Source organism: Apis cerana, linkage group LG3 (assembly GCF_029169275.1).
Source record: "Apis cerana isolate GH-2021 linkage group LG3, AcerK_1.0, whole genome shotgun sequence".
NCBI classification, from domain to species: domain Eukaryota; kingdom Metazoa; phylum Arthropoda; class Insecta; order Hymenoptera; family Apidae; genus Apis; species Apis cerana.
Genome location: NC_083854.1, coordinates 7329230 through 7345728, shown reverse-complemented (window position 1 = coordinate 7345728; position 16499 = coordinate 7329230). Strand labels below are relative to the sequence as shown.

Here is a 16499-nt window from a genome sequence, read left to right as displayed (position 1 = left end):
TTATCCAATTATTCTTTCTATCCAAATATTTTTATTAATTATTTTTTCTAATTATTTTTTCTAATTAAAATTTGATATATTTACACATCTTTATACAAAGAATTAAGGATTTGCACTATCTCTTATATTTTTTAAAAGTATTCAAAATATAAAATCAATTTTTACTTTACTTCATTTTAATTTTGAAAAAATGTCTTTAGCATTCGAGAGATGACATTGATTCTCATATTATCATATCTGATTTTTTCTACTATATATGTATTTTACTATTTTCTTGTTTAAAATACTATTTATGCTTAATATCTGATTATAAATGAAATACAAAATCAATTGAATGCATTTTTATCATTATTTTTTTAAATATATTTTAATTTTTATTATAAAAAATATAGATATCGATAAATAATGTTTTCGAAATATAAAACAAAAAATATATTAAATGTTGAACATTTTTTGTCGTAAAATATTTTGTCAGAGTATGCAAATGCAGTTAATATCTAAATAGAGAATAGAGTAAACTTATTATTTAATGCAATTTTTTACACACAATTATTTATCTTTTGTTTGATTATATTACCAATTATCTTTGGTTAATTAAAATCTGCATATATGTATTATTATATAGTTATTCACATAATACATATATTATATAACATATAAAAACTTAAAAAGATGTATAAAAACAAATATATGTAAAATATACTTTTTATATAACTTCTAAATTTGAAAATTATTGAATGTTAAATCTATTCCGTATTTAATCTATGGCTGTATTACATATGTACATATATATATATATATGTATATGTATATGTTATGTTATTTTTTTTTCTTCATAATATTATGAAAATATGTCACATTTTCAGAGTAGTATTTAATAAATATTATAAAAAAAAATAATTTATGAAAATTATTGTTTGTAATTTGTGTATATAATCGTGTAAACATAAAGTATGACGACGTGTCAAAATGGCCGATCTTAACAAAGAACTAAATGAATATCTTCTTAGCAGCAAAAACGAGAAACAATTTAAAATTACCGTACCTGCGGTGACAATACCGAAAACAAATATTGGAAAATGGTTTGGAAAAGGTGAAGAAGACAAAGAAGAAACAGGATGGATTCAAGGAGCACAAAAGGAATGTTGTCCTAGTATGGTTCGTATATATATCTTGTTGTTAATATAGTAACCTAACTATTAAATGTTTTTAAAAACATCACAAATTTCGTTTTTTTTTTGACAGACAAGAATACAAAGGCTAATAGCATTTGTTGTGTGCTTTTCTATGGGTGTACTTTGCTTCTGTCTATCAGCGATTTATATTCCGGTTTTATTATTAAAAGCAAGAAAGTTTGCACTTTTGTACACCTTAGGAAGTGTTTTCTTCTTATCAAGGTAAATTTACAAATGAAGATATAATTACATAAAGAATAAGTAAACTTATATTAAATCAATTCTTATAGTTTTTGCTTCCTTTTGGGTCCATTGAGTTATTTAAAATCATTATTTACTGCTGAAAGAAGGTGCTTTAGTATATCTTACTTTGCAACTTTGATAGGAACACTTTATTGTGCCCTTCATTTACAATCTACACCATTAACAGTACTGTGTGCTGTTTTGCAATTAATAGCTATGATATCATTCTTAGTAAGTCATATACCAGGAGGAACAAAAGGTCTAATGTTTTTTACAAGAATGTTTAAATCTTCTGTAAATTCTACATTGCCTGTGTGATATTACAGTTTCTTAGGTATTAAATATATGTGAAATAAATATTCTTTGTATCTTTAATTATAATATTTTATAAAATTCTATATATAAAATATATATAATTTCTATAAACAAATGGAAGACACATGTTTTTATGTGGATTTGATATGTACAAAAGACTGACTTATTATAGTATATAATCAAATATAAATTATAAATAACGTAACAATACTAAGACTTTGAGGCTTTTTTGGCCAAAATATATAGTTAATAATAAATTTGTTTATATTTTAAATAATTAATAAGAATAAAAACATTTTTGTTTTAAAAAATAAAAAATTAAAATTGCTATAATTGAGTTATATCAAAAATGCAGTTTTTGTATATATTTATATATAATGATATTGTATGATATTATAATTTAATGAAATAAAAATTGTATTTATATATTCAATATTTATTAACATGTACAATAAAAAATTCTTTAATTATATTAATTTTTTTTATATTATTGCCTTTTTTTATTTACTTTTGTAGATTTTATGCGATTAATATTACCTTGTAAACGTTTAACTTTTAAAGGTAAATATTTAATATTTGAAGATGTATTATTTATTTTTGTAAGATCTTTTCTATTTTTTGAATGCTTTTTTTCACAAATATTGATATATCTTGTATTTTTCTTAATGTTTGTATCAAACTCATCAGAATCATAATTAGTTACAGAAATAAAATCATTTTGTTCTGTATTTTTAGGTTCCTTTGTGGAATCTTCTTTTGATTTAGGTGGAACAAATATTCTTTCTTTACGTGAAGATCTATACAAATATACATCTGTAGATATTGTAAATTTACTTGGTTCTGAAGAATCAATCTGAAGTTCATTTTGAACATTTATTTTGTTTTCTTCATCTGAAGTGATTTGTTCTGATGTTTCAATATCTTGGAATAATTGAAGTCTATTGTTTGGTACAGGTATATCCTTAAAAATATCACATATTGTTACATATAAAGGATGAAAATGATGATCTACAGAATCCATCACAATATTCTGCAATTGAAATTATAAAAATAAAATTGATTAGATTAATATTATTTGTACATTTCAAATAACTTTACCTTTAAGGCATATGCAGCAGATGCGAATCCTATAGTGCGTAATGTTATAAACTTTAATTTAGATAATAATAATAAAGGCACTTTTTTATTTTGTGCCATATGAATAATATGCTTTACTAAAAGTGGTGGTGAAATGTTTGCATCCATTAAAATACAACAAACATTATTTTTCTCTAAAGATCTTGTAATAGCATTTATGCCTAAGATCACAGAATTTCTAAAAAATTTCAAATTTTAAAAGTTTATACATATTAAAAAAATATGCATTAATATGTTTCAAAATACTTACATTAGTTCTGAATTTGATATATTTTCATTTTTTTGAAATGCTTCTTTTTTAGCTTGTACACGTTCTGCTTTTTTCATATGCCTAAGTTGTGACCATGGAATTGAATGAGATGGTCGCTTTATAGCTGGCATTAATCTATATATATTTATTATAAAAAATATTAATTTATATGAATATTTTTTATCTTTTTTCTTTAAAATTATTTCAACTTACTTGTTTAAAAGTTCTTCTAATAATGGGTATTTTTCTAAATCTACAATTGGCCTAATAACATATAATTATTATAATTATTATAAAAAAGAACTTTATAAGATAATAAATTTAAAAATAAAATTTATTAATTAATTTTATAATTATTTATAAAAACATTTTATAATTAAAATTATCATACCAATAATGATCTTGAGGTTGTGCTAAGACATTTCGTAATCCTTTGACCGATCCTTTTTTTGCTGACAATGAATGTCTTTGTTGTTGTTTTGTCAATATTGGTGTATTCATCATAAAGAAATTAAAATATTGATTCAGGTTAAGTTTTCCTATAAACACATGATAAATCCATAAACCATAAACTATAATAGTAAATAGATAAACTGATTTCTTATGTCGCCACTATCGAGCAAATTTTACGGAAAATTTAAAACTATTATTTACATTGTCAAAAACTTTTTTTATAAATTCTTGCAAAATTATGTAATTTTAGTAAGAATTTTCATTATAATAATAAAAAAATATGTAGTGAAATTTAATATTTTAATACTTATGATAATTGTTTCTAAAATTTAATTTCATATAAATTATTCAAAACATAATGAAATCTCTTTGATTTAATTTTATATCGAAACAAAATAAAAAATACAATATAGTTTTTAATTTTTTAAATTTAACTTTTTAAAATTTAAATTAATAGTATGAAATCGGTAAGCTATACGATTTTATAGTTTTTCATTGTAAACGGTAGCTTTAGTTCCAGCGACGCTTGCGAAGAAAGTCTATTAAAGTAAAAATATAGGTGCTACGCCACTGGACCAAAGTGCAGGGGAATGGATAATGTGCAGAATACGCTTTCGAAAGGGAGCAGGACCGCAGCAGTACACGCAGCAAGTTAAGATTGTCAAGATGGATGCTCAGTACCATCGGTTCGAAGTATGGATTTTGCCGCGTGATTCGTAAAAGAAAATTGTCGTTGATGTTTAGTAAGAAAAAGATTGTGCATCAGAAAGTTTTGTTGTTCATAATATCCTAAGGTGTTTTATAGTGTCTCAATATGCAGCGTTAAGTAAATCGAATGCTTTCATATAGTGATGAGAAAAACACCTAAAAGCAGTGCAGTAGTAGCAGTCTTCTACAATGGTGGATAACAATTGTATTATCGAGGGAAACGTCAAATTTCGCGATGGCAAAAAAGTAAGTACTTCCGTTTAAATTTTTTCTTAATTAGTTACATCTTTACATTTACAATCATAGTGTCCGACGAATATTAATTGTTTAATTCATTATTTGTCAATATAACATAATTTAATTTATCTTGTGAATCTATATAATGATAAAATACTACGCAGTATTCTATATTCTCATCTTGAAAATCGTTCTAATAAATCATAATTGAATTCAAATTCATTTTTATATTTAATTATTTCAAAATTTTTTAAATACGATATGATTTCAATAAAAAAAATTACATAATGATGTAAGAATCATGGGCTAATGCTCTCGTCAAATACTCGTGTATTGCTTGTAAAGTATATATATATATATGTATATATGTATATATTTTATTGAATCAATGAAAAATATGAAAATTCAAATTAAAATTACTCATGATTAAATTTTATTTTTTTTCATCAACATATATTACAAATTATAATAACATGCTGAAAATTATAATGTTATAAAAATAATTTTTAATCTTATATACATTTAATATATAGTTGTTAGATATTTATTGTTCAGTGTTTCATGAATAATTAAAAAATTAATTATTTTAATAAACTTGTGTCAATATCAAATATTTATTTTTTTAAGTTCATTAAAATTTCAATACAAATTTCAATACTTAATTTCTATTTATCATGAGCAAGAAGTCAAATTAAGATATCATGATATAATTTCAGTGAACATTATAATTATGAAGTAGTTGTTGAAAGCTTAAGAAAGTATTTAATGTGAAAACAAATGAAGAGTCATAAAGCCATAAAAAGCTAGTTCATTTTCTTTTATTTACATTGGGGTACCAAAGAATTCATTCAGATGGGAAAGGGTAGGAAACTCTTTTATTTTTATCATAGGGGTACAGAGGGTTCAAATGGATTCAAACAAATGTGTATTACATATGTATAATGTTTTTATATATAATAATCTATATAAACATAAGGCATGTAATATTAGGCATATAAACATAAGGCAGTAAGCATTATTATATGAGATATTTATGTATGATCAAATCTTTATATTATTTGTTATTATTAGTTATTAATAATGTTCAGTGATACATTATGAAATTCATCAATTTAATACAATTATTAATATCAAAGTTTTGCAAAATTTTATATATTTATTCAAAAATTATTTATTTGCATTACAGTGGAAATCAAGATGGTGTGTCATGAGAAAGTTATCACCAGTTGCAGGTAAAATTGTTTTTTTAAATAAACTTCATCTTTATAAAAAGCTTATAAAAGTAGGTTATAAAAATATGTATAATAAAAATTATTTTATTATATCATAAATAGAAGTATAAAACATTATTAATAAAGTAAAAGAAAACATATGAAATTTTATCAGAGATATAGATAACAAAGAGGAAATGTTGCACATTTTACATATCTCTCTTTTTTGTGTTACTTTAAAGATATAAGGACGCTTCCCTCTTTGTATAATATCCAATGTATATATTCTTTACAATGAACTATTCATATGCATTTTAAGAATAAGCTCTTTTAATCTTATCAATATTGATAAAAAAAAAATTAATATTTAAACTACACCTGTAAAAAGAAGATAAGAAGTTGTTACAAAGTGACTGTAAAAAAATAATAACAATTTTATTTCCTATCACAATTCTAATCCTATCTAAAAGAATTTCCTTACTTGTTATCAGCATAAAGAATTCCTCCCTGTATCCCTATCCTAGGGTGGCAGCTGGCACATCTGTTACAGATTGACTAGCTGGAGAAACAAAAAATTTCCAAGAAGAGCTTTGCTTCTGGCAATAACCATTAATACCTGGCCCTTGTAAGTTAAGGATATTTTAAAACTTAGGGACACCAGTAGCTCATAAATTTTCTTTAAGAAGAATTAGTTAAGAGTATAGAAGGGGCTAACATAGGATTTACTGCGTTTCTACATCTGCCTATCAGTGTTAAACTAGTCACTTAAAGCGTGAAATATCAGAAAACTTTATCAAAATGTTTATTTAAAAATATTTTCGCAAAAACATTTTTAACCGATTTTTCGACCGTTTGTTTATTTTTAAACAACGCACAATTATATAGAAGACATCGTACTCATTTGTAGATTGTCTTCATTTGCAACTTTACGGAGATAGCAAGGATCGATATAAACAAGGTCAAACGAAAGCTTCATTAAGCTTACAACATTTCCTCGGTGTAGAGAGTGGTTTCACTCTTGATAAGGAATCAAACACAATAGCTATAATATGCCAAGATGTGACGGTTGTTTTGGCTTTCGACACCAGAGAACGATTGATACAATGGCAAGTGAAAATCTCTAACAATTTGGGCGAAGGTATGCATTTTCGTTGAACAAAAATTAATTAAAAATAAATCATGACTTAAACATTTTCCATCCAACTCAAATCAAATTTTATTTCCACAGATCAACAGTTCCTGATCCTAATTTCCACAGTTCCATCGAAAGCGAAACTAACGAACGGCCCAGCTCATTTGCACATTCAGGATCGTCGTTTCTGTATCACGGTCGGAATACCTCCCAGATTAGTTGGTATTTGGGAAATCGCGCATCTTCGACGATACGGCGTGGTGGAAGGACGATTTTGCTTCGAAGGTGGTTCGAGATGCGGTCGAGGGGAAGGTCTTCACGTACTAATAACGGATCAAGGAGAAGATATTGTGAAGATGCTGCAATTAGCGGCGGAAGGGAAGCTGACGAAAAAACGACCAATGAGCAGAGAGCAGATAGTGCAGGAAAGCCCGCGCCGTCAATTCTCCCGATCGGAGACGAGGGCTAGCGATTTCTTCCCCTCGGCTGTTTACTCGTCCACGTATGAAGAGCAGTGCGACAGCTGCAAGAACGAGAGCTCGCCCTATTGGTCGTCTACCGAGAGTAGGCAACAAACTGAACTCGACAGGGATTACAGTAGCAGAGACACTGTCTCCGTGTCGGAATTGCCTGATCAGCCGGGAGAATGGCGCAGCTGTTCTCTCACTCGTCAAGGAACATCCGCTCTCGAACGATGTGCTAGTTGTATCAGCAAGTTAGGAACTGTCTCGAAATCCTCGACTTTAGCCACTACGACCGGCGCAAGCAGTATAAGCAGTCCGGCAGGAACTATGAATAATTTAGGATGTCACTTGCAGCCACGCACGCTCGATCGATTATCATTATCCTCGTACAGTAGTAGCAGTCATGATAGTGATTATTCCAGTTCACAACAAATGGAATGTCACTGTTCGCAAAATTCGAAGAACTCGCAGCAACAATCGAGCAGCGCTCAACGCGTGTCGCCAAGCCCTAGCGCACTGCCACCGAGACCTCCGAAACCGTCCCAAAGCACTGCCACGAAGAAGGTTAAGAAACCTCCCATGCCATTGCCAAACGAACAAGTTTGCGTTCACTCACGTAAGCAGCAGTTGGTCCTACGAAACACACCCGCTGCTGCTGGTCCTTATGAAAATTACGACGTACCCAAGACGATTTTGGGCCATCATATGGTGTTGGAACAGAATTCTCAACCGGATCAGTATTATGACACGCCAAGGAAAATCAAAGAATGTCTAGCACTGCCAAAAACTTATCCTAATTACGATACACCGCAAACACCTCAAGCTGTAGTGCTGCAGCAATGCGGTTGTCCGGCCAAGCTCACCGTTCAATCTCCCAGATCCTCCGGATGTCCCTGCCAAAATGTGATGAGTTGGGCTGGTTTCGTGCTCCCATATTGTAGAAGAGGTGCAGGAATTGAACCAACCGGGGTTGCTGTGCATCCCGTGAAACTTTCTGGAGAAGGGAAAATGCCTGTGGTTAACGCAAGCGGAGAGATTGCGATTTACGCAACAGCGAAACGGGTGAAGAAATCGGAGAACGTGGAAGATAAGAACAAGGATAATTGCGAATGTCCAGAAACCAGAACCAACAATTATGAGAACGTTGAACCTGTTATCGACACGCAACCCGAGTCTAAACAGGCGAATTACGCGAATATAGATTTTACCCAATCCCTCGAGCATTATGAAAACAGTAAAGACCTTTTGGCGAAGAGTGGAATATCACAAGAAGAAATAGAAAAGTTTTCCGATCAAATTAAGGACGACACACCTGAACCGCCCACAGAAGATTCGTCCAAAATATGCCAGAAGTGTGGCCATGTTAAAGATAGCGAAAACGATTATTTAGTTATGGATCCTGAAAAGCAAACGCCAAAGAAACCGTTCCCTGGCTATTTACCGATGCAGCCAGCGCACAATGCTTGTTCGAAAGAAATTTTGTCCAGAATTTGCAGCGGTATAAAGAGTTCGAGCAATCCTGCATTATCGGGTTCCGCTTTATCGGAAAGCGGCAAAAAGAGATCCGATTCCGAGTTTCGCGTTCCAGGTTCGGCGATGTTGTCCAGCCCGTATCTTAGACGTCGTTACTTGGACGGAAATGGTGCGACAGAATCAAATGGAAACATTGGTTTATTGTTAAGAAAACGATCTTATTCCGCGGAGTCTGCTCACTATTTGGACGATGAGAATCATACGTTCCCTTCCACGTTAACCATTCATAAATGCTCCAGCGAAGCGGACAAAGCTTCTCTGGTAAGAGGAGAAACGCATTCTCCGTGCGTTAATTCAGAGGTGAAGATTAACCAAGATAATGGGCAAATATCGGTAACCTCGCCCCAACCATCGTTCATAAAAATTCGACGCTCCTCTTCCGTTCCATCCAAAACTGGTCATAACAGAGACTCTTCTAGTAGTAACGATTCAGGTGTTTCTACCGGATCTCTTAGTCATAGAACGGCAGAATTCGTGGAGTTCGAATTATCATTGACCGCTTCGACGTCGACGAGGAAGCAGAATGTGTTGTCTGTTTATAGAAAAAGTTCACCGCCTACGTGTTATCACAGCAGTTTACCAAGAAAATCAAAATCCAGTGATCCACTTCGAGAGTTGTCCTTTCAATTTCAGAAAATCAAAATCCCTACGAAATCCTCTTCAGCAGAAGCTGACATTCCGACGTGTTTACCCAAGGCAACGAAAGGCTTCAATAGTCCAGGGGAAGTGTCCAATACCCCTTACATCGACTCGCGAAGCACGAGTAGCGGTACATCTGATATGTCAGATTATATCGAGACGTTGTCGCTATCGTCTCACTCGTCATCCGATACGCCGGACAGTCTGAGGTAAGGTGCTCGTGTAAAGAATGTAATTAACGTTTTCTTAAAGCTTCCACCCTCTTCGTATCGTGGAGAAACACTGACTAAGAAGAGGTCATTAAGAAGAAGATGAAGAAGAAGAAGAAGAAGAATACTCGATCTTTTACTCGGTTTTTCAGACTGGGTGGCAGGGCAGTTGCAACGACGCTTCGTCCTCGCAGTGGAAAAGAGTATTACAAGATTGACAGAAGTATTCTTGTCGAGCAAGGAAGAACGTTGACGACACCATCAGCCAATTACGCAAATATTACCCCAGTACTTGAGAAAAGCGAGTCCCCTTCGCCTGGATATATGAGCAGCTCTCCCTTTGAACAACCGCAACCTACTCGTGAACACTTTTTGTTTCCCGATGTGAGTAGCATAGTTAATTCTATTATATTATTGTTACTGTGTTAATTTCTTTTTTAATTTTATCGTTTTTATAGGAAGCTTGAACGTAGCAACATTGTTTGGGAAGAGAGCGGAAAATTTGAAGTTCCTAGGAATTCCAAACAAAATCAGTAAGAATATTCATGGTAGAAATTTATAATTGGGGCATCATGACTATTTATACTATACGCAAGTATCTAGTTGATTGTCAATGCTTTTTAAAAAAAGCATGACACGAAATGTGCATTTCGTTGAAAGAAAGAGAGGGTTATCTTTTAACTTCCAAGGTTCAGAAATCACATTAAAAGAAACCTATTCAGAACGCTTATCTTTCTGGCTTTCTTTATGTCTTTTCACGATAATGTCTTCTTAAAAAGCGAATCCGCACAATCAAAAGACCTTAACAAAGGGCAAAGGGGAGTTTTCATAAGAGATTCTAGATTCTAGCGTATAGTTGAAATTAAGTCAATACAATACAATTGAAATACTTCCTACAACGATTTAAACAATTTCTAAAATATGCTCAATAAGAAACTGTAATAGTTTGTATAGTAAGAATCCTGCCCTAGGATAAAAAGAAGTGTGTGCATCGTATACTTTATATGAGTATATCGTTTTTTGGATATGTTTTATTTTATATGAGTATACTTCTATATAATAGCGGTATTGTATAGCGGTTAAACCGGAGCATTGCAATTAAATGCTCCTTGTTTATACCGGTTAACGCGATACCATCGACTTACATTCTAAAATATACAACCAAAAAGTTTAAAAAAAAAAGAGAGAACAAAATAATGAAAAAAAAGGAAGGGAAATGCAATGAAAGTAGTCAGTTGCATAGCACTCACAGGGTTTTCAAATCTTTACAACTTATTTTCTAAAGGCTTAAGATAACATTTATATAGCCGTGAAATGGTCTTCTTTTTAATGAGATTTATATGATGGATATCGTAGTCTCTGGGCAATCAAAGATGGCACTATGTATAGATTATAAACGAGATATCTTTAAATAAGTCCTAAGGATACGCGAACGAATATAAAACTCGAATTATTTTTATTGAATTTTTATAATTCATGGGCAGAGACTTTTAATCGGTAATCATTCTCATCGTATATATGTTCCCATTTTTACGCGATTATATATGCGTTCGATTTATATAATTTTCCTACTAGATTTTTTATATATACATATATATATATATATATCTACGCAACGAATTAGTTTTTAATCGTAATTGCAATATAATTTTATTTTTTTTCTTCGTAATTATAAAAACGTACTTAAAATATTTTTCATTCGTACTTAACGTATATCTATGTCATTTTTTATGCGCGAAGAACATTTATATGTCTATGGAATTCTTTACGGAGAGAAAAAAAAAAAAGAAAAAAAAAGAGAAAAAAAAACGAAAAAAAGAAACAAAAAAAGAAGGGAAAAAAAAAGAAACGAAGAATATTTATTTTTACTTCGATGGTGCAGGATCTTTTTGATATAAAATAAAGTGAAACTATCGTATGATATTATAAAATAAAACTATCGTAGACGATTAAACGAAAGAGCTAGTCGTATGACGTATCGAAGAGGAATCGAATTAGTTAGGCCTATCTTCTTACGTCTGCACAGCTTCGAAGTTTTTTTTGATCGTCATTAAAAAGAAAAAGAAAGAAAAAAAAAGTATACATTTATACATACGTGCGAGCTATAATACGCGAGTCTTCTCTGCATTTAAATTTAATTTTTTGCTTGCTCATTTGAATGAATTAACTCGTGAGATCGCGCAAATAAGCAATAAAAAAAAGGAAAAAATGATGCGTGTAAAATTCCTGGATCGCAAGTGAAACCTTGCATCGAGAATAATGGATGATAACGCGCTGGTTGAGTTGGTCGGTATGATATTATGCAATGCAGTGATACTGAACGCAATAATAGAAATGCTAGGAGTTATATGCAGATTAAGAAAAAAAAATGGAAAAAGAGAGAGAGAGAGAGAGAGAGAGAGAAATGAAAGAATCGATATCGAATGTTTTCGCATTGAAATATATTAAAATGGATTATTCTCTGTTTCATGTACACATGTTGCGCTCTGCGGAGTGGATAATCAAATCAGTATTCAGAATCAAAAAGATCAACGGTAATGAGCGTTTACCGTGCATATTAGAGATTCATTGAACAATGTAAAGTTAACCGGGAATCACGATTCAATGACAATATAGCTGTATTTTCCCCCAACATGCAAGGAATTGTTTTCATCGTGCCGGAATAAAATTTGTAATATATTATATTATATTATATTATAGTAACGCTCTACTGTACTACGTCCAACGTTTTCTCAAGCCCCGGGATATTGTTCACCTCGTATACGTTCATCTTCTTTTTCTGTCGAAGCAATCACAACCTATCGCTGTAGCAACGCCACGCTTATCCTGTTTATCGTGTCGCGAATTTTTAAGGATCGAGCCGGATGAGTTAACGAGCAAACGGTCGGCTCTTCGGTACACAGAGGGGTTATACATATATAAAGAATTATATACTTACAGTTGACTCTATAACGAATTGTAAAAGTATTAAAGTAGTATTAATCACAAGACTGAACAAAAAAATGAAATAATAGTTGCTGTGTGGTTAAATTGTAGGAAATATCTAAAGAAGCTAGATTTATATATAATTTTCCGATTAACCTCTGTTTTTATCCGGAGAGACATTTCTCTCCCTTTTACGTATATATTTTTTTTTTCTGCATTCCGTGTGTCGAACGTGTTCTGTGTCTTCTATAATATCGTAGATATGACGAGACGTTGAAAGCATAAAAAAAGAGAAAAAAAAAAATGATAAAAAAAAAAAGAAAGAAAAAAGAATATTACGTATTTGCTCTGCTTGGTAAATTCGAAAGATACCAAGCCACTCTGTCCAAGCTCTCGAATTTCATATACTTAATTATACGTTATACGAGAACTCGTAGTCTCCATACGAATGATTTATAGAACACGGCACGAAGGATACTTAATCGAGCGAAAATGAATATTATCGAAAATCAAGATTATCCGAGCATAGAATTAAACGATCGATCTTTATATTACACTCGCGTGGATCGTAGAGTCCCAGCGGAAGTTATTAGATCGTAATTTCGTAAAGAGAAAAAAAGGTATAATCTTTAAGATAAAACCGACATCGTACCATACAATTTTCAAGTAAATATTGTAGACGTTAAGAGGAATAATATATATATATATATATATATGCAATATATAGAGATGCGTAACGAGAGTGTGTCCACGAATTTTTACGCAGCTCTATTATATTGATGATGATTGCCAATCGGGAATAATAAGTTTCGATGCGATCGAAGTACTTGCAAGTACTTATGCGCGTTTTAATAAGATCGCGTTTATCGATTCTAGCGAGTTGTATAAGGATTGGTAATCGATTCTATAAACACATGCTAGTCAAAGTTAAGTACTATTGTAGCGATAATATATTTTTACTGTAAAAGGAAACTATCGGAGGCAGGTTGAAGGCTGGCCACGCGTCTCGCTGTACGAAAGGATATAGTTCGAGCGACACGATTGTCTGCGAATAGAATCGTCCCCCCCTTTTTTTCTCTCTCCTTGTCATTCCAACGAATACATCGAATCGCGATGCACGTGATAATCGATCGAAACAACTCTTCGAATTTTACAATATTACAAAGACATATTAACGATTGCATTTACTATAAGACTTCTTAAGTAACATAGCTTCTAGTCAATGAAGAGGAATTCAAACTATTTAAAAAGAAATATTTAAATTCAGTCGTGTATTCGCGTGTGTTGCGATTCGATTGATCCCCGATACGGGAATCGGAAATGCCTCCACGCATTCGAGCTTGAGGCGAAATTACTGGAGATTGCTGGAAGCCAGGGGGACGCGTGCCAGTCTTCCAGCCTCGAACAACCATATCTAAGAATTTACTAACGGTAATATTATTGATCACGAATAGCGAGTAACGTTTTCAAGGGTATTATATACAATATAATATGCTCTGTTTATAATTTCTGTACATATAGTCGGTGTGTGGCATTAGCGTAACCAAGGTTTCTTTATTTTGTGATCCGAGATAATGGAGGTGGAGAACGATTTTTACTTGTGTATATATATTATATATTATATACGAAGCAAAAGGAAAAATGGAATGGCTAGAAATCGATATACCGGTGTGATGAAATGCGCTCGAATCGTCTTTGGAGCCATTATCGCGTTTCGATTGATTTCGCTCGCGAGTTACGATGCTGCATCGTATAATTGCACGTTCAACGGTGCGATAATTGATTCTCGAGAAACAAAGAGGAGGAGAGGAGAGAGGAGAAGGAGAGCGAGAGAGAACTGCGAGCGATTCGTATTGTCGTCGTCAGGGATTATTTATGCGATACGAGCAATCTGAAACGCTTTTAACTCACACATACAAATTGTAGCATACGAAGACAACCAAAAAAAAAAGAAGAAAAAAAAAAGAAAAAAAAGGAAAGCAAGAGATAGACTAAATTTATTCTCTCTCTCTGCGATCTTAAGTCCTGTTCTATATATACGTATTAGAGTTTTGCGATCGAGAGGAGTAAGAGTAATTTACGCGTACTTACACGAACGTAACACGAACACAGATGCATAAGCAATTCGTTCCTCGTGGTTGTGTCGATGCTACCGACCCGACGAAAGTGCTCTCGATTGCACGCGATCGTAGCAATTACGGGTAAAAATGGGGGAAGTGCAATCGAGAGGGACGCCATCTTCCTGTGCTCTTCAACTCTTAAAGCGTCTCGTTTCTTTTTTGAGATATCGTTCGAGTAAAAGAACGAACGTTTTAGTTCGATGAATCGCTAATGGCGCGGCTACTTGATTCTTGGAGTGCAATTAGAGGCCAAAAATTTGAAATTTTAAAAGAATGATTCTTGAACTTTTTTTTCAAAAATGTCAGTAATACATTATCGTTCTCTATTAAGGTTAATTAGATTCTTGAAAAATTGAATATATGAATCATGTACTTTGCTCTGATTAATGTTAATCAAAAAAATTAATGTTAATATTCCAAAGCAAGATCAGAGTTTAGGATATAATTTATCGTAACACTTGCAATCTTTTCATCTATTATTATTCTTTCTTGTTTTTTTTTTTTCAAATACGATAAATCTATTAAGCTCAATTTGATATTTCTAATCTAATCGAGCAATGCACTTAATTTCACACGTGCAGTATTATCATCCCCGTGTGCCAGAAGGGAAAAGGAAAGATGTCGAGTGCAGGAATGCGAGCGTTAATTCGACGAGATCGATAGCATCGAACCCACGAAGTCTGTACATACTTCTCCCGTATACAGTCCGTTGATCACACAACCGATGATTCTGTGCGAATGAGAGAACGACAAAGATATAATGGAAAGAACACGTTTCGCATGTGATGAACACCGTGCCATTTTCATTCAGCTGTTACTTCTAACTCACCTTAAAACGGCATGAATTCGAAAGATAGATACGTACGAAAAGACAAAGAAAAAGGAAAGCGTGAATTCTACTAGATGATAAGGGCTGATACTTTTACCTAAAAGTATACCGAGATAAGAAAATGAAAAAATCGGAATCCGTTTACTTTGACAATCCGTTCTCGACAAAATAAGAAAGAAAATATTCAGTTCGGACTGTTCGAATGTATTCCGAAAGATATTGGAGAAAATAATCTTTGTTCAACGGGGAAAGATATTGTTTATAGGAAATTTTATATAAAGCCAATCATCAGAGATCGTCCTTCAAAAAGTTTAGTTCTCCTTTCTCGAGGCGAGGGAGGTTTTAAAAATTAGAGGAAAAAAATATGTAGAGAGGAGAGTATTTTACAACGGTCAGAAGGAAAGTATCTGTTGTCGAGAGTTTACGAGAAAAATATAATGTAACATAAATGCCGCGTTTATTTTCGAAATCCTTATTACATATAGTATAAAAATCGCCACAGTTCACATGGAGGGAATTCGATGGGTAAATAACGAAATAAATAATGAAATAAAAAAATGATAAACGATGGGAACTAACGTACCGGGCTATTATCTCACGTTTAGAACGCATTTCATCGGGTGGAGAATGGAAATTCCAATCGATTTATCTTTTTCGAAGATTTTTATAATCAAGGTAAGCGGGTGCGTGTGAATGAGCGATGGTGATCAAACAAAATCATTATTATGTACTTCGTAAGTAAATTATAAAAGGAACTCATACACAGTTTGTAGCGACTCGAGTCACTGATTTATTAAAAAAGTAGAAGAAATAAAGAAATTAAAAAGAAATTCTTCACCTGTTCTTTCTTCCCTTTCGTTGAAATTTTTACTTTAAAAGAAAAAAAGAAAAAAAAAAGAGAGAGAAAAGGATGGTCGAG

At 32.1% G+C, this 16499-nt stretch overlaps 2 protein-coding genes across 2 annotated transcripts; both read left to right on the top strand.

Moving 5' to 3' along the window:
• Positions 1–794: 794 nt before the first annotated feature.
• On the top strand, positions 795–2202 carry LOC107998088 (uncharacterized). The gene is made up of 3 exons (XM_017057111.3): positions 795–1158; positions 1246–1397; positions 1466–2202. Exons 1-3 carry the CDS (start codon positions 970–972, stop codon positions 1734–1736), a joined length of 612 nt encoding a protein of 203 aa, XP_016912600.1. The 5' UTR covers positions 795–969; the 3' UTR covers positions 1737–2202.
• Positions 2203–4158: 1956 nt separating this feature from the next.
• On the top strand, positions 4159–16410 carry LOC107998097 (uncharacterized). Its single transcript, XM_017057123.3, has 6 exons — positions 4159–4527; positions 5705–5750; positions 6637–6867; positions 6958–9706; positions 9859–10090; positions 10165–16410. The coding sequence occupies exons 1-6, from the start codon at positions 4471–4473 to the stop codon at positions 10171–10173; spliced, it is 3324 nt and encodes a 1107-aa protein (XP_016912612.1). The 5' UTR covers positions 4159–4470; the 3' UTR covers positions 10174–16410.
• Positions 16411–16499: the final 89 nt, after the last annotated feature.

Bases quoted from the DNA above. Each gene is read 5' to 3' on its own strand.
- LOC107998097 (XM_017057123.3), top strand. From the start codon at position 4,471: ATGGTGGATAACAATTGTATTATCGAGGGAAACGTCAAATTTCGCGAT. The intron at 6,868-6,957 runs GTATGCATTTTC...TTATTTCCACAG, and splicing joins CTCTAACAATTTGGGCGAAG to ATCAACAGTTCCTGATCCTA. The intron at 9,707-9,858 runs GTAAGGTGCTCG...TCGGTTTTTCAG, and splicing joins GATACGCCGGACAGTCTGAG to ACTGGGTGGCAGGGCAGTTG.
- LOC107998088 (XM_017057111.3), top strand. From the start codon at position 970: ATGGCCGATCTTAACAAAGAACTAAATGAATATCTTCTTAGCAGCAAA. The intron at 1,159-1,245 runs GTTCGTATATAT...TTTTTTTGACAG, and splicing joins AGGAATGTTGTCCTAGTATG to ACAAGAATACAAAGGCTAAT. The intron at 1,398-1,465 runs GTAAATTTACAA...CAATTCTTATAG, and splicing joins AGTGTTTTCTTCTTATCAAG to TTTTTGCTTCCTTTTGGGTC.